This window comes from Narcine bancroftii, chromosome 1 (genome assembly GCF_036971445.1).
Source record: "Narcine bancroftii isolate sNarBan1 chromosome 1, sNarBan1.hap1, whole genome shotgun sequence".
NCBI classification, from domain to species: domain Eukaryota; kingdom Metazoa; phylum Chordata; class Chondrichthyes; order Torpediniformes; family Narcinidae; genus Narcine; species Narcine bancroftii.
In genome coordinates, this window is record NC_091469.1 from 368,590,205 (window position 1) to 368,614,365 (window position 24,161).

At 39.9% G+C, this 24,161-nt stretch overlaps 1 protein-coding gene across 16 annotated transcripts in view; it reads right to left on the reverse strand.

Annotated features, from left to right (window-relative positions):
* tbc1d5 (TBC1 domain family, member 5) overlaps window positions 1-24,161 on the reverse strand; it is a 538,200-nt gene that overhangs the window by 42,657 nt on the left and 471,382 nt on the right. For all 16 annotated transcript variants that reach the window (XM_069913037.1, XM_069913049.1, XM_069913042.1 and 13 more), the window contains one exon: window positions 15,915-16,014. In XM_069913037.1, the coding sequence (XP_069769138.1) occupies window positions 15,915-16,014 (100 nt within the window). The remainder of the gene's footprint in view (window positions 1-15,914; window positions 16,015-24,161) is intronic.

A 24,161-nucleotide genomic window follows, 5' to 3' on the forward strand; every position in this document is an offset into this window, starting at 1 on the left:
AAATTCATCTTCCATTTAGCCGCCCACTCCTCCAGCCTGTCCAAGTCCCTCTGCATTTTCCTTAAATCCTCCTCACACCCCACACCGCCACCCAGTTTAGTGTCATCTGCAAATTTGCTCATGTTATTTATAATCCCTTCATCCAAATCATTAACATAAATTACAAACAACTGAGGACCCAACACCGATCCCTGAGGCACTCCACTCGTCACATCCTGCCATTCTGAAAAAGACCCATTTACTCCAACCCTTTGTTTCCTATCTCTTAACCAATTTCCTATCCATGTCAGCACCTTACCTCCAATACCATGCTCCCTGATCTTACCCACTAGACTCCCGTGCGGTACCTTATCAAAGGCCTTCTGGAAGTCCAAATACACCACATCCACTGGCTCTCCCGTGTCCACCCTCTTTGTCACATCCTCAAAAAATTCCAGAAGGTTAGTCAAGCATGACTTACCCTTAAGGAATCCATGCTGACTAGCCCTTATACTATTATTACTGACTAAGTGTTCTGCTATTTCTCATTTTATGATGGACTTGACTGGTTGTCGAAGAGCTAGTGGCTTGGTTTATGGAGAGTTTCTGTTGGCTCTTGGCACAAATTGCTCTCAGATTGTTAAGATTAGCTGTGAAAGAGTAGGTTATTAGTTCGGCACAATACTGTTGGCTGAGGGGCCTACACTGTGCTGTAGATTTCTATGTTTTTAAAAGTGGTAGCCAATTTTTTGAGGTTTAGTGCCCTGAGCCCTTCGTTGAGTGCTGAAAATCAGACAGATGTCTGAACAAAAAGATGGGGCTGGTGGGCAGATGGGAGGTAGAAGCTGAAAAATGATAAGGGGAGAGGGCTGAGGACTAAGAAGGATAGCTTTTTTGATAGGAGATGGAAGAGAAGGGGTGGGGTTCTGGAGGAAGGGAGGGAAAAAGAGAGACTGGTGGAGGGGGTTAACAAAAATTGGAGGTCAATAATGATGTAATCTGGGTGGAGACTGTTGAGACAGAATAGAAGGTGTTTGCAGGTGGCCTCAACTTGGAAGTAGATCAAAATCAGAATTTATCATCATTCACAAGTCACAAAATTTGTTGTTTTATAGCAGCATCACAGTACAAACATTCATATAAATCGCCTTACAACTAGAAATACAAATAGTTCACCAAAAGTCAAAGTAAGGCAGTGTCTTTGGTTCACTGATCATGAGTCCATGGACACACAATGTGTGGCGATGGGGTGTTGAAATAAAGTGGCTGGCTACTGGGAGGTCCTTGCAATTACAGTGAATAGAGCGAGAGTGCTCAATGAAACGAACTCCCAATCTGCATCCAGTGTCCCCAATGCAGAGGACACTGCACCTGGGGTTCCAGATGCAGTAAAAGACCTCCACAGATTCACATATGAATTGTTACTGTACTTGAAAGGACTGTTTGGGACCCATGTAAATGCAAGCACTTCCTGCAGTGAAAGGGGTAGGTGCTGAGGGAGTGATTAGAGGGAAGGGCCAAGTGGACGAAGGAGTTACAGATGAAGCAATCACTATGGAAAGAAGCGAGGGTCGCCGTCGGGTGTGCAAACCCGCAGCTGCACCGGGAAGGGCCCGACAACATTGGAAGAAGAGGAAGACTTACCTTTAAAGAGCAGTTCACGGGAACAATTGGAGGTGGAGTCTAGAGAAGGTAGGCCTCAAAATGTGGAACTGGAATCTGGAATGGAGTCTGTTTGCATAGTCTTGGAAGGGATTGACTATCAAATGGACAATATGTCTAAAGAAATGACTCAAGGATTTTTGGATGTGACAACTAAAATATCTAATATGTCTGAAGATGTATCTACAGTTAAGAGGGATGTCAGTAAATGTATTAAATCAGTGGATACAGTGCAAGAAAATTTTTTTTAGATTGAAGCAGCTTTTTCTGAATGTAAAATTCAAGTTGAACGTAACAAGGAAAAAATAGAGAAAGTGGAAGATTCGTTTGTGGATTGGGGAATCCAGAAGAAAGACTGAAAAAAATTAATTCATTGGAAAATCAAAGTCAGAGAAACAATGTGAAAATTGTGGGTCTTCCAGAAGACATTGAAGGGTTTGATCCAATAAAATTTTTCAAGAGTTGGATTCCCGAGGTGTTGGGCAAAGAGTTTTTATCGGAAGGTTTAGTATTGGAGAGGGCACATGGAGCATTACGAAAGAAACCGTTACCGGGACAACCACCACGAGCGGTCTTAGTTCGGTGCCTGAACTATCAAGACAGAGAAATGATATTACGGTTGGCGGGACAGAAGGGACGACAAAGTCAATCTCCAATGATGACTCACAATAACAGAGTATTTTTTAACGCAGATTTGAGTCAAGAAATTATTAGGCGGCGATGGGAATTTAATTCGGCTAAAGAAGTACTGTGCTGGAATGGTTATAAATTTGCTTTTCGATATCCTGCTGTGCTAAAAGTTTTTTATGGTAACTTTCGATCTCATTTTTTTGAGAATGATCATGATGCATTAATTTTTGCTAATTCATTACCGGATTTACGAGGACGTGGAAGAGTCTCGCCACTGTCGCCCAAAAAGAGGGCAAATGGAAATGGAAATGGGCAGAATGGGAAGGTTGTAACACAAAGTCTTATTGACATTGAAGATCCGGAACAATAATTGGGAATGGAGTCATTGGGTTGAATATATTTACAGTACTGGATTGTATTGATATGAATAATGTATTTCTGGCTGGGGGGGGGGCGCGGAGGTGGATAGTACTGAAATCTTTGATAGTCATTTGTCACTAGTGGGGTTTATCACACCCAGTTTTTTAGGGCGTTACTACCTTTGGGTATTTTTTTTGTTGGGGGATAATTATTTTTTTTTATATACTTTCTTTTAAAAAATATTTAGGGGAGGGAGAGTGGTTTTAACTTACTAGAAGGGGAGTGATATTTTTGTAGTAAGTGATTATATTGTTAGCTTATAAGGATGTCTAATTTGAAATTTGCAACTTTTAATGTTCAGGGGTTAAATAATCCGATTAAGCGAGTTTTGGCTTATGTCAAGAAAATGAAAATCGATATTGCCTTTTTACAAGAAACACATTTGACTGAAAAAGAGCATCTGAAATTGAAGAGAGATTGGGTTGGACATGTGTTTTTTTCTTCATTTAATTCTAAGGCAAAGGGTGTAGCAACTTTAATTCATAAGAATTTGTCTTTTGAGTTGCAAACTATGGAAGGGAATGCTGGAAGGGCTTTAAAGGTGAATTGTAAAATTTTTACTGAATCTTGGACTTTGCTTAATGTTTATGCACCTAACATGGACGATAAGTGTTTTATTTCAGATGCTTTTTTGTTATTAAATCAAGCTAATGAAAATATTTTAGTTGTGGGTGATTTTAATTGTGTCTTGGATCCTTTATTGGATAGATCCCCAAAAAGTATAAAGAAATCAAAGGTGGCGATACAAATTGGGGCCATGAAGAAGGATTTAAATTTGGTGGATATTTGGAAAAGGGTTAATCCTACAGAGAAGGATTTATCTTTTTACTCGTCTCGACATGATTCATTTCCTAGAATAGATTTTTTTTAGTATCAGCACATTTACAAGTAAGGGTATTAAAGGCAGAATATGAAAGCAGGGTTATATCAGATCATTCTTTATTATTTTTTTCTTATGTAAGTTCAGAAGTGGTACGTTCATCTTATAGATGATTTAACACAAGGTTGTTGAAAAAAAAACAGAGTTTGTTATCTTTGTTAAAGATCAGATTACTTTTTTTGTCTGAAAATTCTAAATCAGTAAAAAGTAATTTTGTGTTATGGGATGCGTTAAAAGCTTATTTAAGAGGACAAATTATTAGCTATACCACTAAAGTTAAGAAGCAGTATATGGCAGAAAGTTTAGAATTAGAAAATCAAATTGATGAATTGGAGAAGGAATTTCAGAAGGAAGTGACAGAAGATAAAAAAAGTGGCTTTGACTAAATTGAAATTGCATTATAATGCATTGCAGACTTATCAATTTGAATGTTTAATTAATCAATCTAAGCAGTGTTATTATGAGTTGGGTGAGAGGGCACATAAGGTACTTGCATGGCAGTTAAAGAAGGAACAGGTTTCACGGATTATTAATGCTGTAAAAAATAATTCAACAGTTACCTATAAACCTCAGGAAATTATTGACCAGTTTTATTCATTTTATAAAAAATTATATACTTCTGAGGGGAAATAGGATAGTGGTTCTACTGATTCTTACTTATCTAAGTTAACGTTATCAGTATTAGAAGAGGAGGATGTTATGGATCTGGAAGATCCATTTACAGAATTAGAAATTAAGGTGGCTATGTTGGAAATGTCCAATGGGAAGTCACCAGGTGACGACGGGTTTTTGGTGGAATTTTATAAAGCTTTTTATGAAGATTTATCTTCGGTGTTTGAGGAGGTATTACAACAAAGTGACTGAACAGCATGAGTTACCAGAATCTTGCTCTAATGCTTTAATTACTGTAATCCCAAAAAAAGATAGAGACCCGTTGAAAGTGTCTTCATATAGACCTATTTCTTTATTGAATGTTGATTATAAAATTATAGCAAAAGTGTTAGCAAATCGACTTGCGAAGTATTTACCTAAATTGATATATGTTGATCAAACAGGTTTTATTAAAAATAGAAATGCTTCAGATAATATTCTTCGATTGATTAGTTTGGTCAATGCATATTGACAGCAGCCCAACCATCCAATGGTGGTTGCGGTTGACGCAAAAAAAAAGGGTCGAATGGAATTTTTTTTAAAGTATTGGAGAAGTTTAAATTTGGCCCTTTTTTTATTGGTTGGGTTAAAGCTTTATATATGAACCCGACTGCTAGGGTGGTGACAAATGGTCAAGTTACATCATTGTTTAAATTGACGCGTTCAACTCAACAAGCTTGTCCATTGTCACCAGCTGTTTGCATTGGCTATTGAATGAGAGCATTGCTGGTTTAATGTTATTGAAGCAGTTGACAGGCGAGTTTTGCGCGATGACGTCACGCAACGGGATGACGTCACGCAACGGGATGACGTAGTCAACGCTCGAGGAGCAGGTTGGAGAACCTCCCGGAAGTGCTGTTGTGGCGGGTGAATGGTAAGTAGTGGGGTTTGTAGTTGCTCGTGATCGGTGGTCGGGCCCTGGCGGTCGTCAGCGATGGACGCTAGGGTGAGCACCTGGTTGGCCGCGGGGGTGGCTGCGGCGGCGGTAGCGTCGGCCCCGGGGGTGTCTGTGGCGGCAGCAGCAGCGGCGGTAGCGTCGGCCCCGGGGGTGTCCGTGGCGGCGGCAGCAGCGGCTGTAGCGTCGGCCCCGGAGGTGTCCGTGGCGGCGGCAGCAGCGGCGGTAGCGTCGGCCCCGGGGGTGTCTGTGGCGGCGGCGGCAGCAGCGGTAGCGTCGGCCCCGGGGGTGTCCGTGGCGGCGGCAGCAGCGGCGGTAGCGTCGGCCCCGGGGGTGTCCGTGGCGGTGGCAGCAGCGGCGGTAGCGTCGGCCCCGGGGGTGACTGTGGCGGCGGCAGCAGCGGCGGGCGAGAGGCAGGCCATCACCATGGTTGCGACGGTGGGTTGCCCCTTCCGGGTTCGGCGTCTCCGTGACGTCAGGCGTTGCCGTGCAGGGGAGCCCTCGCTCTCATTGGACGAGAGCTCTGGGGAAGAAGAGTTTGAATGGGATAGTGGCGGTTGAGCTTCACACGAGGCACTGTGTTTGCTGGCGGCCATTTTAGACCTACAGACTGCAGCAAAGTGGCCGTTTTTAAGGCACTTCTGGCACCTGGCTTTTCTTGCTGGGCACTGGGATCTGCTGTGCTTGTTCCTCCCGCAGAAATAACATTTCGGGTTCGCACGGGGCAGGGTAGCAGCAGCCGACAGGCCGTCAGGGGTAGGGTAGAAGGGCACTTTACTCACATCAGAACGAGGGGTCCAGTCCCTAGAGAGCTCGGTGGACTTTAAGGCTGCATCCTCCATTGTGATTGCAATCCGGGCCACGTCCTCTAGTTTTTCTACCCCTTGTTCGAGCAAACGCAGCCTCACTTTGTTCGATCGGAGCCCAGCCACATAGGCATCCCGGACGAGGTCGCTAGTGACCTCGGCAGCAGTTTTGTCCACACAGTTACAGTCCTTGCCCAATGCCTTTAGTACTTGTAAATATGCTCTGCTGGACTCACCGGGCTGTTGTTTCCTCGACGCAAGCATGAGCCGGGCATGAACTCTGTTCACCGGTTGATCATACAGTCCTTTCAGTACCTTTATGGCTGCGGTGTAAGTGGTCTCATCCTGGATGTTCTCGTAGACTCTCAAGGACACCATAGACAGCAATGCTGTTAGACGCTGGTTATCCTCCTCCACCTGAATGAATCTCAGGAAGTTTTCAAAGTTCAGCAGCCAGAACTTAAAGGCTTTGAAGGCTGTAGCTGACTGTGGGTCGATATCAAGTTTTTCTGGCCGAGTTAAACGCTCCATCCCTTTCAAAAAAAATTCCTTTTGCTAATAAAATTGTAGAGCTCGTCGAAAGAACCAAAGACTTGTTGATCCAAACCAAGGCTTTTATTAGCAAAAGACCGGAGCTCTTCACAGGTGGCCGACCAGTCCGGAATGATCCGACCTGGCTAGGGACACAACCCTTTAAGGCCCAAACAATAGGTGTGGCTTAGCTCTCAGCCAATCGCTGTAAGCACAGTCTAGATACAGTAACTATATACACTATGTACATTGGTGATAGATCTGTACTATCACAGTTATCTTTGTTAAAGATCAGATTACTTTTTTTGTCTGAAAATTCTAAATCAGTAAAAAGTAATTTTGTGTTATGGGATGCGTTAAAAGCTTATTTAAGAGGACAAATTATTAGCTATACCACTAAAGTTAAGAAGCAGTATATGGCAGAAAGTTTAGAATTAGAAAATCAAATTGATGAATTGGAGAAGGAATTTCAGAAGGAAGTGACAGAAGATAAAAAAAGTGGCTTTGACTAAATTGAAATTGCATTATAATGCATTGCAGACTTATCAATTTGAATGTTTAATTAATCAATCTAAGCAGTGTTATTATGAGTTGGGTGAGAGGGCACATAAGGTACTTGCATGGCAGTTAAAGAAGGAACAGGTTTCACGGATTATTAATGCTGTAAAAAATAATTCAACAGTTACCTATAAACCTCAGGAAATTATTGACCAGTTTTATTCATTTTATAAAAAATTATATACTTCTGAGGGGAAATAGGATAGTGGTTCTACTGATTCTTACTTATCTAAGTTAACGTTATCAGTATTAGAAGAGGAGGATGTTATGGATCTGGAAGATCCATTTACAGAATTAGAAATTAAGGTGGCTATGTTGGAAATGTCCAATGGGAAGTCACCAGGTGACGACGGGTTTTTGGTGGAATTTTATAAAACTTTTTATGAAGATTTATCTTCGGTGTTTGAGGAGGTATTACAACAAAGTGACTGAACAGCATGAGTTACCAGAATCTTGCTCTAATGCTTTAATTACTGTAATCCCAAAAAAAGATAGAGACCCGTTGAAAGTGTCTTCATATAGACCTATTTCTTTATTGAATGTTGATTATAAAATTATAGCAAAAGTGTTAGCAAATCGACTTGCGAAGTATTTACCTAAATTGATATATGTTGATCAAACAGGTTTTATTAAAAATAGAAATGCTTCAGATAATATTCTTCGATTGATTAGTTTGGTCAATGCATATTGACAGCAGCCCAACCATCCAATGGTGGTTGCGGTTGACGCAAAAAAAAGGGTCGAATGGAATTTTTTTTAAAGTATTGGAGAAGTTTAAATTTGGCCCTTTTTTTATTGGTTGGGTTAAAGCTTTATATATGAACCCGACTGCTAGGGTGGTGACAAATGGTCAAGTTACATCATTGTTTAAATTGACGCGTTCAACTCAACAAGCTTGTCCATTGTCACCAGCTGTTTGCATTGGCTATTGAACCATTAGCTCAAACAATAAGGCAGAATGAACAGATAAGAGGGATGAGAGTTAAGGATGAAGAGTATAAGATTAATTTATTTGCAGATGATGTTTTGATATATTTAATAAACCCAGAACAATCATTGCCACATTTGCGGGAATGTTTATTACAATATGGAACATTATCTGGATATAAAGTTAACTGGGACAAGAGTGAAATTTTGCCAATCAGAGAAGGAGATTATTTAGAGTATAAAAATATTATAAAACTGAAATGGTCTGATAAAATTAAATATTTAGGAATAATTGTAAATACTGAGTATCAATCTTTATACAAGTTAAATTATGTTCCATTATTAAAAATGATTAAAGCAGATTTAATTAAGTGGAAAGATCTTCCGTTAACTTTAATTGGTCCAGTTAACTGTATTAAGATGAATATTTTTCCTCATATTCAATATTTATTTCAATCAATACCATGTTCTCTTTCAAAGAGTTTCTTTCAGGATTTAAATAAAGTTATGAGAAAATTTTTATGGAAAGGTAAACTAACACGGGTAGCATTATGTAAACTTACTTGGAAGTATGCGTTAGGTGGGCTTCAATTACCTAATTTTCAAAATTATTATGAAGCAACCCAATTGAAATTTATTAGTAGACTGATGGATTTGGACCAGTCCCCAAGTTGGGCTAAAGTTGAGATGGTTTGTATTTCTGAAGTCGAGGTGTATCAATTTATATTTCAATGGAATGTAAATTTGTTGAGGGAATATAATAAAAAAAATAAGATTTTAGGATCAAAAGGTAAATTGTCAATTTTAACTCCATTATATAATAATCAGCTTATTTCTTTTTCAATGTTTAATAGTCATTTAAAGAGTTGGGATTCTAAGGGTATAAAAACATTACAGGATTGTTTTGTAGAAGGACAGTTTCTTTATTTTAATCAATTGAAAGAGTGTTTTGATATTGCTGAAAATTCTTTATTTGTTTATTATCAACTTCGAGCTTTGGTGAAAAATATGTATGGTAGAGAGATGATTTTTCCTGTATTGATGGAATTTGAGTCTTTGATTTCTTCTATACCAAAAAGGGGTTATATTTCTGTTATGTATCAAGTATTACAAGACAATATGGATAAGCCAGAATGGGAGAAGTCTAAGCTTAAATGGGAACATGATTTACCTTTTGTTTTTCCTGAAGACTACTGGGCAGTTATGTCTCATGAGAGTGTTACTAAATTGATGAATGTGCGATATGGAATGATTAATTATAATTTTCTACATCAGTTGTATTTAACCCCAGAGAAATTGAAAAAATAAGGTTTTAGTAATTTGGATTCTTGTTTTAGATGTGGTGTATGTACTGGAACTTTTTTACATGCTGTTTGGTCTTGTGTGCATGTACAACCATTCTGGGATAAAATTAAGCTAATTTTGGAAAAATTATATAATTTTAAGTTACCATTAGATACATTATTTTTTTAATGGGTTATATAATACCTTTAAAGGGATTAGGGTTGGATAAATTTCAAATTGCATTTATATATTTAGCATTGTCTGTAGCTTGAAAATGTGTAGCAAATACATGGAAAGATATTATAGTGATTAATATAATGCGATGGCATAATGAATTGAAAGCTTGTATTATGGAAAAAATAACATATAATCTGCATGACAATTATTCTTTTTTTGTTAATAAGTGGTTACCATATTTGGAATATATGCATTTAGATATATTTTGATTTATTATTTATTTTTAGTTTCTGTTTATATATTATCTAACTGCACGAAAACCAACAAGGTCGGGTCAGATACAGCAATGAGCTCTCTGAACCCTTCTCCATTAACAATGGCGTGAAGCAATGCTGTGTTCTCGCACCAACCCTCTTTTCAATCTTCTTCAGCATGATGCTGAACCAAGCCATGAAAGACCCCAACAATGAAGACGCTGTTTACATCCGGTACCGCACGGATGGCAGTCTCTTCAATCTGAGGCGCCTGCAAGCTCACACCAAGACACAAGAGAAACTTGTCCGTGAACTACTCTTTGCAGATGATGCCGCTTTAATTGCCCATTCAGAGCCAGCTCTTCAGCGCTTGACGTCCTGCTTTGCGGAAACTGCCAAAATGTTTGGCCTGGAAGTCAGCCTGAAGAAAACTGAGGTCCTCCATCAGCCAGCTCCCCACCATGACTACCAGCCCCCCCACATCTCCATCGGTCACACAAAACTCAAAACGGTCAACCAGTTTACCTATCTCGGCTGCACCATTTCATCAGATGCAAGGATCGACAATGAGATAGACAACAGACTCGCCAAGGCAAATAGCGCCTTTGGAAGACTACACAAAAGAGTCTGGAAAAACAACCAACTGAAAAACCTCACAAAGATAAGCGTATACAGAGCCGTTGTCATACCCACACTCCTGTTCGGCTCCGAATCATGGGTCCTCTACCGGCACCACCTACGGCTCCTAGAACGCTTCCACCAGCGTTGTCTCCGCTCCATCCTCAACATCCATTGGAGCGCTTACACCCCTAACGTCGAAGTACTCGAGATGGCAGAGGTCGACAGCATCGAGTCCACGCTGCTGAAGATCCAGCTGCGCTGGATGGGTCACGTCTCCAGAATGGAGGACCATCGCCTTCCCAAGATCGTGTTATATGGCGAGCTCTCCACTGGCCACCGTGACAGAGGTGCACCAAAGAAAAGGTACAAGGACTGCCTAAAGAAATCTCTTGGTGCCTGCCACATTGACCACCGCCAGTGGGCTGATAACGCCTCAAACCGTGCATCTTGGCGCCTCACAGTTTGGCGGGCAGCAACCTCCTTTGAAGAAGACCGCAGAGCCCACCTCACTGACAAAAGGCAAAGGAGGAAAAACCCAACACCCAACCAACCAATTTTCCCTTGCAACCGCTGCAATCGTGTCTTCCTGTCCCGCATCGGACTTGTCAGCCACAAACGAGCCTGCAGCTGACGTGGACTTTTTACCCCCTCCATAAATCTTCGTCCGCGAAGCCAAGCCAAAGATATATTTTTAGCTCTCCTTAAGAGAGATGGCTGATGGGGTGGGAGGAGGGTGTGGGGATTTGATTTAATTTTTTGGTTTTTTTTCTTATTTTTTTTTCTTTTTGTTTTTTTATTATTTTTAAAAATATAAATATTCATATAAAATTTTCTTTATGGAATGTATTCTGTATTACTATTAATGATTCTTCAAATAAATAAAGTTTAATTAAAAAAAGGAAAGAAGCAAGGGGAGGGGAAGTTACATCTGATAGTGGGACCCAGTTGTAAGTGGCAGAAAATGCAGAGGATACATTGATTAATGGGAGATTGGCAGAGAGAAGGTGAAAATAAGAAGATGCAATCATTCTAAATTTTGCTAAATGAAAGTCAGTGCAACTTGATGCATCATAGATTATTAGTTGTAGAGCTCGGACTTAGCTGAAATTTGCAGAGAATAGTTAATTAGAAGCAGGAAACAGAACGCAGGAAGAAATAACAAGAATGATTTAAAATGGGCAGAGATGAGTAATATTGGAGGGAAAAATGCAAGCAAATTTAAATCCTTTTGGTAAGACAGAATGTTTGCACCAAGAAAGGATGTCATTTGATTCATTGAGTCTAATAGCTCTGTGTAAGTGCAAATTAGTTAGGTTTACTCCCCTCCTACAGTCCTGCAAATTCTTATTATATTGCATAATAAATTAACCATGATTCAAATGGCAGAGCCAACTCGATGGGCTGAATGATTTAGGAAGGACATTTTCAGTTCCCTTTGGAAAGTTCTGTTATGCTGCATTTGTGGTACTTCTCCAATACTTTGAAGTGCCTGCTGAGGCAGTACATGCTGCACAAATATGGTGGGTTGGCCGGGAACACTGCTGCCTGCAGACTGTAAGCTTTGTGCCAGATTCCAGTTCCTAATCTCCAAACATTTTTCCACTAAAGGAAAAAACCTTCACGTCAAAAACATCTCACGTCTGGGAATGGAAGACATGTCAAAGAACTTCAGAACCATGATCCCAATTCAAAGAAGGACACAAATCTGTTTGCAGCTTCTGGTTTCTCTACAGACATTTTACTGGTAGAATTCTCAACTAACTTTTCACAGAGGTTTAAGTGGTTTTTCCTGATTCAGTCAATAGACGCACTAATCAACACTATCCCGAGTGCGTCACATCTTGAACAGAAATGTGAGGAACAGAATTAACAATTATAAATGGTCTTTCTCTCCTCATAAAAGTCTGCAGGAGGGCTACCTGCATTAAACTCATTTCCATCTTATGTCTACATGTTGGTATGCAAGAATGGTCTTAAAGTTCAAACAGATTTAATCTCAGTTCAGATTGTTGTCAAACAAGAGTGTATCATTACCCAACAATTTTTCCCATCTTTTTTGGTGCAATGATACTCTTTAGAGTCCTTATCTCCATTAAGTTTTCTGCTGGAGTGGAGCTAACCTACAGAACAAGTAAGGAATTGTTCAACCTAGGATCCCAGTTACTCAAACTTTGGTCAATGTACAGCAGAGCACAAATGAAGCCTGTGTATGTGCCTCTGGAGACTGAACTCCTAATCATTATTGACTCATTCACTGAAATGTAGGAGAGAAAGAGGCCTTACATTTATTATCTGGAAAATAAAGTTCCTCCTCCAATCTGTGCCCGCTGTACAATGCTGAACCAATAAGACCTCTGGAAAGCTTGAACCTTATCTTGGGAGTTATCTCTTAATGAAAGCAATTACCAATGATTCACGATGGCCTTCACTGTGCTCACAGAATAATTGGGGTGAAATGATGACCTTTCTCATACTTTAATACTATTGGAATTCAGGACTTTATATATGTTCTTTTCAAACTAGAAATACCTCTGGAAAGCTAAGCTTAGGAACATACAATCATTCTCTGGAGCATTAAATACAAAATAATAATAGCTAATAATTTTTTAGATTATATACTTTTAAAAGAATAATGGAAAATACATATTACCACAAGCATTATTCTATTAATTTAAATTGATAGGAAAGAAAAAACTGAAAGTAATACATCTAAAATTCAACTCTGACCAGTGTAAATTAAAGCAATTTATCTAAAACAAAAGACAAGTTTTGCTGGCAATGGGCCCTTAATAATTAATTTTTTGATTTACTCATGACAATAAATTCTGATTACAATTCTGATTCTGGTTTTGAAGGGACTGTCTGCTTTCAGCTATTCAAATAGAAATACATCCCCAAATTATGCCGGCATGCTGGAGACCACTGGAGACTGCAGATGCTAGAATCTGAACCTAAACACAGTCTGCTGGAGGAAATCAGTGGATTGAGCAGGTCATTGGGACCTTCATGAGCAACTCCTAAACCTCTAGTCTGTTCCACCAATGCAGCTTCAGGCACAAGGGAATACCACACCTGCAGTTTTCTCTTCCATCACATACCATCTTGATGGATGTGCCTCACCATTCCTCATTTGTTGTTGGGGCTAACCTTGGTAGCACCCTCTCTATTCTCTGTGTAGGATACTTTCATTGGACTAGGATGATGGCTCATCATCCCCTTTTCAAAGGCAATTAGGGATGGACAATAAATCCTATTACCAGTGATACACAGATCACATTATAATACTTTTTAGTTAAACCAAGAAAGAAATCAAAAGGTTTTTTAGATGCTGGGAGAATCATGAGAAATGGGGAAACTGCAGGACAATTGTGCTGGTCGAATGTGAAGGAGGCATGAGAGAGTGAATATGGTATTCCTGCTCCTGTTTCTAATCGTTTTAGTTGTAGACCATGCTCAAGTCTCACTAAATATTTTCCTTTTACACTTCCAATGCATTGCGACTGGGCTCTGCCACAAGGAGATTAATTGAGGAGATAAGTAGTATTCATGTGCAATGTTTAATTTACCAAATTCTCAGTTTTTTTAGATATTTGCAGATTAGAGACTTTCTCCATTCTCAATCTTAAAAATTCTCGTAGGCTTCTGTTATGAATTTGATAGAAACAATCTTCAACTATCTGAGAAAAGGTTAATAATTATTGTATATGATGTTCTGCTGAAATCAAGGCAAGTTTCAGTGGATAAAATTAAAAAGGCTTGGGAGCAGGACCTCCAGATTTCTATTTCTGATGATTCTTAAGTTGGTAAATACATCTTCTCTTTGTGCCCGTCACTCACTGTTACAAAGTTGAGCAGAGAGCTTATATATCGAAAATTAAATTAGCTAGTATTTACCCTAATATTAGCTCTTTCTGTGACAAATGTAAGAATGAGAAAGGATCATTAATTCATATGTTTTGGTCTTGTTTGACCTTTGCCAAGTATTGGGAAGAGGTTTTTTGTACTTTATCGATAATTATTAATGTTAACCTTGCACTTTGATTGGGATGGTTGTAAGACGAGTAGTTTTGATCAGATGGAAAGATGTTGTCCTTCCCACTCATAATTGGTGGTTACATGATACGATGTCATATTTAATCTTGGAGAAAATCAGATGTTCCACAAGTGGTTCAAATTTAAACTTTCTCAATCTTTGGGGTTCGTTTTTGAATTATTTTCACAGCCTCTAATGGGAATCTTAATCAGGTTCTTTGTGATTCCTGTGATTATGCGTTTCTTTTTATTTTTACTGGCAGTTTTTTTTTCTAGATTGCCATGCAACAGGAATAGTTTGGGGTTTAGATCAGTTAATTATATTGCTTTTTTTCTCTCTTTTTCTTTTTTCAGTTTACCTATGAATAAGATTTTTTTTCTTTGACATATTGTGTTTGTCTGTTCTATTACAGTTGTATTAGTTTTATGCATCATTCCTTTATATATGTATGTATGTACTATTATATAAAATTCAATAAAAATATTGAAAAACTAACCTTGAAATGGAAAACCAATATTAATAGAAATTAAGCACTTTGCAGATGAGGAGCTGAATGGAAAAACTCTTAAGTTATCAACTGCAGCCAACTTTGGTGGAGGCACATGAATCAATTCATGAATAATCTGCTCAAAGCTCATACTTCATTTGGAGGAATGCAAATAGAAGCAAACATGCCCTTTACTTCTGAAATGCAACAACTTTGTTTTAAGTTAGTTCAAAGGTTTTGAATAATTTGAATGTGTCAAAGTGACTGATAAGTAAATATAATGCATTTAATCCTTTTGGGACATAACTACCACTAACAGAGCAATTGAAACATTTTTACACACTTCTAACAAAAACAGAAATTATTTTAAAGAACTGAAGATAAATTGGTTTCTTAACTTAGTAAAAGTGTCCTCCCTGGGCTATGGAAACCCAACTTAGGGACACCACATGCTGTACATACAAAAGAGAATTTTGTGAGACTGGTGGGATGAATGGGAGGTGTTTTCTGACTCCTTCAGGGCTGCAGCCAGCTTCTGTGTGCCTTCTCTTCACTCCTCAATGCCCCCTCCCCCACCCCACTCTCACTCACTCACTCATTGAATCATCAAGGCTGGCTGGAGAGTATTGTATGCTCACTCTCGCATACATGGTTTTCGTTGGCCCAAGAACAAAACCCTATCATGACGAGAGGACTTTCTGCATCATACAACCCACCAATAGTTGTACTGAAGAAAAAAGTTTTAACCAAGTTCCCTTGAATTTATCTACAAAACTCCTGATGTTCTGATTTGGACACGTTACTTTTGAATGTATACAAAATGTGAACAAAACAGACTAGCAGCTTTGCTGATCAACTCATCTCGCTGGGTTTTTATGAGTTGGAGTTTTACTCTGGCCAAACTTAACTTGCGTCAATCTTCAAAATTAAATCCAAAAAAGGTATAAGGGATATAATTCTTTGAAACAGATAATAACAGGTAATGCAAAATAAAATTATATGCCAGATGCTGTGGGATCATATTAGCCTAAGTAAACTGAATAGCAATCATAAAGCTTCCAATTGCACCCATGGGATGTACTTCCCCCATTGACCGATGACTATGCTACCAAAACTTACATATGTGTGCATTCATCATCTTGGCACAGAATTTGCACATCGCCTCAAGGTCATTCAGTTGTCCTTGCAAAAATGAGACCTGGGTTTCTAATTCATCCTCCTGAAATATAAAAGACAGTAAACATTTATAAATCTTCATCAAACTCACAATATTGGTTCACTCATTTCTCTCCAGAATAACCTGCATTATTAGGGATCTATTAACACTTAAATCTATGTTTCTGATTTCAAATTTAGACAATCAAGCAAACTGATGAACATTAGATTTGGAAGCAGATTTTTAAATCAAATTACATATTTAAGATTCCGTTAACTATTTAACACATCATTGAAGTGTGAAAATAATTGTACTTTGGCATAAACACCAGTTCTTTTAAAACTAAACATACTGGGATCTATAGAAAGACAAAAATAAATAAAAATATTCTAATGATAAATATCATTTGATGTTAAACCTTAGCAACAAGGTCCCACATGGAAGGCTGATCACATGGGATCTGGGGTGAGCGAGGTAATTGGATACACATTTGGTCTGGGAAAAGGAGAATAGTAATGGAGGGTTGTTTTTCAGATTGTAGGCTTACAGGGTCCTCTGTTGTTTAACATCAATATAACAACTTGGATGAAACTGCAGTTGGGTTGATCAATATGTTTCCAGGTGACATTGAAGTTTGTGGTATAATGTGAAGAAAGTTATCTAAGATTACAATACGATCTAGATCCACTGGGAAAGTGGGCTGATGCAACTGAATTGAACAAGTTGCATTTTTGAATGTTAATCCAAGACAGAACTTAAACAGGGAATAGCAAAGCCCGGGAAAGTACTGTAAAACGGAGAGATCTAGGGGCACAGGTACATAATTACCCAAAAGATGCCACAAAGGGTGGAGAATAAGGCATTTGGCATGTTTGATTAGGGCATTGAGTACAAGATTTAGTGTATCATGTTACAACTATACAAGACATTGGTGAGACCACACATGGTTTGAATACTATGTGCAGTTCTGTCATCCAGTTATAGGAAAGATGGAAAGGATGCACTGGATGGCTGGATAGGCTGTGGCATTTTTCTCTTGAGCATAGGAAGCTGAGGGGTGACATTATACAGGTGCATGTTATGTGAATGGTCAGTCCTTTTACTGGGGTAGAAGTGTCTAAATTAGAGGGCATAGATTTAAGGTGTGAAGGGAAAGATTTATAAGGGAACCAAAAGGGCAACTTTTTTTTAATATATACAATGTATTGAACCCTGGGGAAGTGGTTGAGGCAGATACAATTACAACATTGAAAAGACATTTAGATGGCTATGTCGATTGAAATGGTTTAGAGAGATATGGGACAAATACTCAGATGCTTAACTTGACTGGTATGGATGAGTTGGGTGGAAGGTCCTGTAACCATGCTGCATGGCACTATAAAGCCTAGCTTACAAATAATGGGGATAAGGCTCATATGTCTTCAGCTAAAGCAATAAGTAGATGATTCTACCAGGTACAATCCCAAAGTTTGCACTATTTTCCAGGTAATTTGATTCAGATTCTCAATGTCTGCAGTATTTTATTTTTGTTTAAAGAACTTGGGGCCATGATGGAATGGGTGCTAAATTGTAGTTGACACGTTAACATCATAACTACAATATTAACTCTGATTGGAGGAGAAGTTCAGCCAGTGAGCCATTAGAGTTTGTAATTCTGAATTCAATTTGGTTGTGGAAATTTACCAATTAATCAGATATAAATTTTCTCAAATTCCACAAATTTTGGGTGGCACGTTAGAACAATGTTATTACAGTGCCAGCAACTTGGGTTGGAAACTGGCGCTGTCTGTAAGGAGTTTGTATGCTTTCCCTGTGTCTGCATGGGTTTTTTCAGGGTACTTTGGTTTCCTCCCACCCTTCAAAAAAATGTACAAGGGTTGTAGGCTAAATGGAGTAGTGGGTAGCATGGCTCATGGGTCACAAGGGCCTGTTACAATGCTGCATGTTCAAATTAAAATTAAAAAAATTCAGACAACAGTTTTCTAAATATCTTAACACGAAACCTTTCTAGATAAACTTTTAGAGAAGATCATTCAGCATTGTGAAGTTGCTTCAGTTTTTCTGGAACCACCATCTTGGACTATATTTTTAGGACTTTTAACATTGTTCCATTGTTTGCTTATTTGAATAAATGAGGAAGAGTTATTCATCTCGAGGAGCAGGATTATTCATTACTCAGCAGTAAGTCCAGCTTCTTTGCAATTTTACTTTAGAGAGCTGCCCTCTGCTGTACATGCCAAAGATTTCATTCAGGCAAACTAAAATGAACTCTAAATTAATCTGAATAAATGGATTGGTGAAATAACCAGCAGTATTAAATTACTAGAAACTTAAATAATTGTTTTTGTTTCCATTTCTAGTGAATAATATCTCTATAACAATTAATGAAAGAATGATAAAAATGACAAGAACAATGGAAGGTTATGCAGTTGGGTAATTAAAGGCAGTTGTTGGAGCAGCTTATTAGGTTGGCACAACACTGTGGGCTAAAGGGCCTGTTCTGTGCTGTGGATTTCTCTGCTCTAATTAGTGGATGCGGCAGGCCGGCATAGAGTAATCCCTCGTTAAAATATGTCAGCCTTATGTAACCAGTTCATTTTGTCATTCCACTTAAAACAACTGGTGTTACTGACAAAGAACATATGGATATTTTAAAACCATGGAACACTACAGCACAGAAACATGACTTTCAGCCCTTCTAGTCCATGCACAACTATTTATTACACCTAATCCTATCAACCTGAACATGGGCCATAGGTCCTGCATACCTCTCCCATTTGCATACCTATCCAATATTGGCAAAATTGTCAAAATTGGCCAACCTCTGCTGGTAGCTCATTCTGTACTCTCTGAGGGTGCACACTCTCACCACCCTCTGAGTGAAGAAGATTCCTCCTAATGTTCCTTTAAACATTTCACCTTTCACTTGTGTCCTCTAGTTCTTGTCTTACCCAACCTCAATGGTAAAAGTCTGTTTGCATTTATCTGCCTATCTATACCCTCATAATTTTTATATCTCTATCAAATCTTCTCTCTTTCTCCAATCTCCAGGTAATGAACTCCTAACCTATTTGATCTTCTCTTATAACTCAGCTCTTAATATCCTGGCAACATCCTTGTAAATTTTCTCTGTACTCTATTTATTGACACCATTACTATAGGTAGGTGACCAATCTGCACATACTCCAAATTTGGCTGCACTAATGATATGTACATCTTCAACACAAGATCCCAACTCCTATACTCAATACTTTTGGTTTATGAAGGCCAATGTGATCTGTTAGCTATATTAAAAGACTTTGAATGTAGGATTTATGTTAAACTCAATAAAAATATTTTAAAAAGAAAAAAAGCCAATGTGCTAAAAGCTCTCTTTATGACCCTATCTACATATGATGTCACTTTCAGGGAAATTATGTTTTTGTATTCCCAGATCCCTCTGTTCTGTAGCACTCCACAGAGCCCTACCATTTACAGTGTAAATCCTACCCTTGTTCACTGTCCTAAACTGCAGCACCTCATACCAGTCTGCATTAAATTCTAGATGCCACTTTGCATTCAATTTTTACAGCTGGTCCAGATGCTGCTGCAAGTTTTGTGTGCCTTCCTTGCCAGATCGCCATACAAGGTTTGAGAACTTCTTTGCTGCTCACTACACCTCCAATCTTAGTGTCATCTGCAAACTTGCTGATCCAATTTACTACATTATCATCCAGATAATTATATAGATGACAAAAAACATTGTCGCAACACTAATCCCTGAGGAACTCCATTAGGAACGGACCTCCAGACAGAAGCAATCCTTTACCATGATTCTCTGGCTTCTTCCATAAAGCCAATGTTTAAATAATTTACTACTTCATGTTGGATACTAAGCGACTGAACCTTCAGGACCAACCTCCCACATGGGACCTTGTCCATTTGGACAATATCCATGCCTTTCATTCATCAACTTTCCTGATAGTCTCACAAAACTCCATGAGATTGATTAGACATGACCCACCACAAACAAAGCCATGTTGACTATAACAAATCAGTTTCTGTCTATCCAAGTACAATACTTATATACCAGTCTCTATGATACATTCCTTGCAGTTTCCCACTACTGACATCAGGCACACCAGTCTATAATTTAGATTATTCTTTGACTTTTTCTTAAACAACAAACAACATTAGCTATCCTCCAATCCACTGGCATCTCACCTGTGGCGATAGATATTTTAAATACCTCTGTTCGGGCCCCTACAATTTCACCATGAGTCTTCCTCAAGTTCTGAGTGAACATCTTATCTGGCCTGGATATTTATCCACCCTTATTTTCCTCAATACAGCAAGCAACTCCTCCTCTGTAATCTGCATTGTATCCATGACCTCATTGCAGTTTTGCCTCACTTCTATAGACTCGCTGTCTGTATCCCAAGCAAAGACAAATACAAAAAAAAACACAAAATCTCCACAATCTTATGATGCAAATATCATAATATTATCATATTGAATACACACAGAAAACACCACTGGACTCGGTGAGGGTTTCCAGTAGAACTGTTTATTTGAATTTCACGCACGCCCCTTTAAGGCCAATAGGAGTTCCGCCCCGCGTCATCACGTGGCCCAGGGCGCGTGCTGTGGCCCAAGCCATGAGGCAATGAGCAAGCCCTGACAGCGCCATCTTCTGCAGCTGCCCCGCCAGCGCAGCGGTACAAATGGGGCTGGTTCACTCACAGAGATGTGTGCCGCCACACAACCCCCCCACCCCATAACCAGCTCACGTGTCCCGCTGCTTGGGCAGCTGGCCCCTCCTTTTAGGTTGTGCCATCTTAACGGGCTGGTTTAAGTCCACGTGTGCCGGCTTTAGCCGGTTAACTGTGAAAAGTTCCTCCCTGCCCCCGATGTCCAGATTAAAAGCTTTTCCTGATTGCTGGAGGACTTTGTACGGGCCCTAGTACGGGCGCTGTAGGAGGGCTGGGTACACACCGGATGAATATGAAGTCCAGCTCTTTGGGGACATTCGCTGGGTGCTTGCCATGGTGGGTAGGTGTTAATGAGGCGAGCTTGCTGCAGAGGTATGCGAGTAGTGTGGATCTCACCTCCAGATTCGGCGTCTGCTCTGAGAAACTCCCCTGGTAGTGGCAGCGGAGCACCGTAGATGAGTTCTGCGGACGAAACTTGGAGGTCTTCTTTCAGAGCCATTCAAATGCCAAGCAAGATCCAACCTCGTGCTTCCGTGTGGGTCTCAAGGGTGGTCGGGGGCAGCATGCTCAACTCTGCTCCGGTGTCCACCAGGAAAAGCCGTCCATTGTTCTTGTCCACCGTGTGTACGAGGCTGTTCGTGCATGTGGCGGCTGGCCCGGTTGTTTCTCTGATATGAGCAGGGCTGGTAGCATTTGCAGGCTTGTGCTCCCCAGCATTGGTGATAGAAGCACCAGGTCAGCTGGTGCTCCTCTGTCTTCTGTGGGCTGTGGTCGGCTGGATGTAGGGCGGCGACCTGGTTCATGGTGGCCTCGTTCTCTCGCTTCATCCGCCACAACACGTCAGTGCGGGCTGTGACCTTCCTGGGGTCTGAGAAGTCCTCATCCGCTAGCAGGAGCTGGATGTCTTCCAGCATTTGTTCGAGGAAGGCTTGCTCAAACATCAGGCAGGGTTTGTGATCTTCTGCCAGTGCAAGGATCTAATCTTTCAAGGCGGATGTGGCTCTCCCCCAGGCCATCGAGGCGCATCAGCCTGGCCACACGCTGCTGCTAGGAGAGACTGAGGAGGAGCCGGTGGGTCCAGAAGGGGGTGATTTTCACATAGACAGCACTGATCGATGATGGATCCGTGTTTTGAGACCAGATATCGTCTGGGCTCTGCGGGGTCACCAATGTGGTGGCTCCCACACAGAGAAAACACCACTGGACTCGATGGGGTTTTCAGTTGAACTGTTTATTTGAATTTCGTGTGTGCCCCTTATGTCACAAAATTTGTTGTTTTGCAGCAGAGTCCTGTGCATTTAGGCTGCAAAAAAATTGATAATAAATTACATTTCCTTAAATACACTATTGAAAAATAAATAATTAGTGCAAAGAAGAGAAAAAAGTGAGGTAGTGTCCATGGTTGGTTATCCTTCAGAAATCTAATGGCGGAGGGAAAGGAACTGTTTTTGTAACATTGGTTGTTAGTCTTCAGCCTCCTGTACTTTCTTCCTGATGATAGCATTAAGAAGAGGGCATGGCCTGCATGGTGAGGGTTCTTGAGATGGTGCCTCTTAAATGTGTCTTTAATGATGGAGCTGGTCAAGTTTACAACCCTCTGTAACCTTTTTCTGTCCTGTGCATTTGCACCTCCCTACCAGACTGTGATGCAACTAGTCAGAGTCATCTGGCCATTCTTCAACCAGATAGCATTACCATCCACTTCTCCAGTTTCTGCGAGCCGACTCTCCATTCTCCCTCCCTTCCCATTTCCTTTGTCTTCTTTCCTCCAGCTCTCTTCGCTCTTCCCTCTCCATTTATAGAGCCATCCCTCTTCCTGTTTTCTGGTGCACCCTCCCTCCCTTTATCCACCTATTAATTTCTGCCTTTGAGATTGAACTCTTCCCCCTGCCCCTCCTTCCCACCATTTTGTTTGGGCACCTGCCTACATTTTGAGTTACCTTGATGAAGGGCACAAGCCCGAAAGATTAGTTATGCATCTTTATCAATGCATATACAGTATACTGTTTGACCTGCTGAATTTTTCCAGCCTTGTGTCTAGTCAGAATGCTCTTCATAGTACACCTAGAGAATTAGCAAGAGTTTTTGGTGACATACCAAATCTCAACTCTTGACAAAATATAGCCACTGGCAAGCTTTCTTCATGATTGCATTGACATGATGGCTCCAGGATAGATCTTAAGAGATGTTGACACCCAGGAATTAAAGTTCTTTACCCTCTCCACTGCTGAGCCCTTGATGAGAACTGGTTTGTGTTTTCCTGGTTTCTGCTTCGTGAAGTCCATAACCAGTTCCTTAGTTTTGCTCATGCTGAGTGCAAGGTTGTTGTTGTGACATCATTGAACTAGCTGATGTATCTCACTCCTGTATGCTTCCTCATTGTTGTCTGTAATTCTGCTGACTGTGGCGTCATTGGTAAATTTGTAGATGGCACTGTCATGGGTGTAGAGAGAGTGGAGCAGAGGGCTAAGCATGCATCTTTCAGGGGCACCAGTGTTGATTGTGAGTGAGGACAAGATATTACCGATCTGTACTGACTGTGGTCCTCAGATGAGGAAAATAAATGATCCATTTGCAGAGAGAGGTAGTAGCTTTGGTTTTGAACCTTGCTGATCAGAACTGATGGATGATGATATTTATGAAAGCTGAGTTGTAGTCGATGAAAATCACCCTGATGTACATGTTGCTCTTGTCCAGGTGATCCAGGGCTGAGTGGATAGCTAGTGAGATTACATCTACTATGGAACAATTATGGCAGTAGGCAAATTGCAGTTGGAGCAGATCTTTACAAGGAATGTGCTAATTCTGACTATGACCAACCTCTTCAAGCTGAATTAGTGGTACTCAACTCACTCTACAATAGCACTAGCACACTCTATTCTGCTTCTGAAGTTCAGCTTCATTTAAGTTAATGAAACCAAATTTTGGAAGCAAAGAAGAATGGGCAGATACCTTTACATTTAAGACTGCCAAGAGGGATTTAATTTTTGCATTGAATCTCGTAAACATACTCATAGAAATAAACCTTCACCAGTCGATTGAAACCTGAAGATCTGCATAAAGATGTATAATTCCCACCGCCAGCAGCATGTCAAAATGAAGACAGATTAAATATATTTGCAACAATGGCAATTTAAAAAAATGGAAAAGCAGCTAACTTATTAAAATACTCTTTTCTATAGTAAAACAACTCATCCCACCCTGGCCACACTCTCTTCATCCCCTTTCATTAGGAAGAAGATTCACAAATATGAGATCACGCACCACCAGATTCAAGTAGTTTCTTTTCTGCCTTTATCGGACACCTGAATGAACCTCAAGATAGTAAAATTATGTTGATTTCGCTCTGTAACAACTAATCTCTCTGTAAATGCACTTTTGTACTGTACTAAGCATATCTACTGGCCTGCTCTCAAAGGAACCTCTACCACTGCATTTTTTTGATACATTTGACAATAAATTTAAACTTGAGGAATCACTTCAAACCTTCACCCAGTTCAATGTCCAGAAGCATAAAAT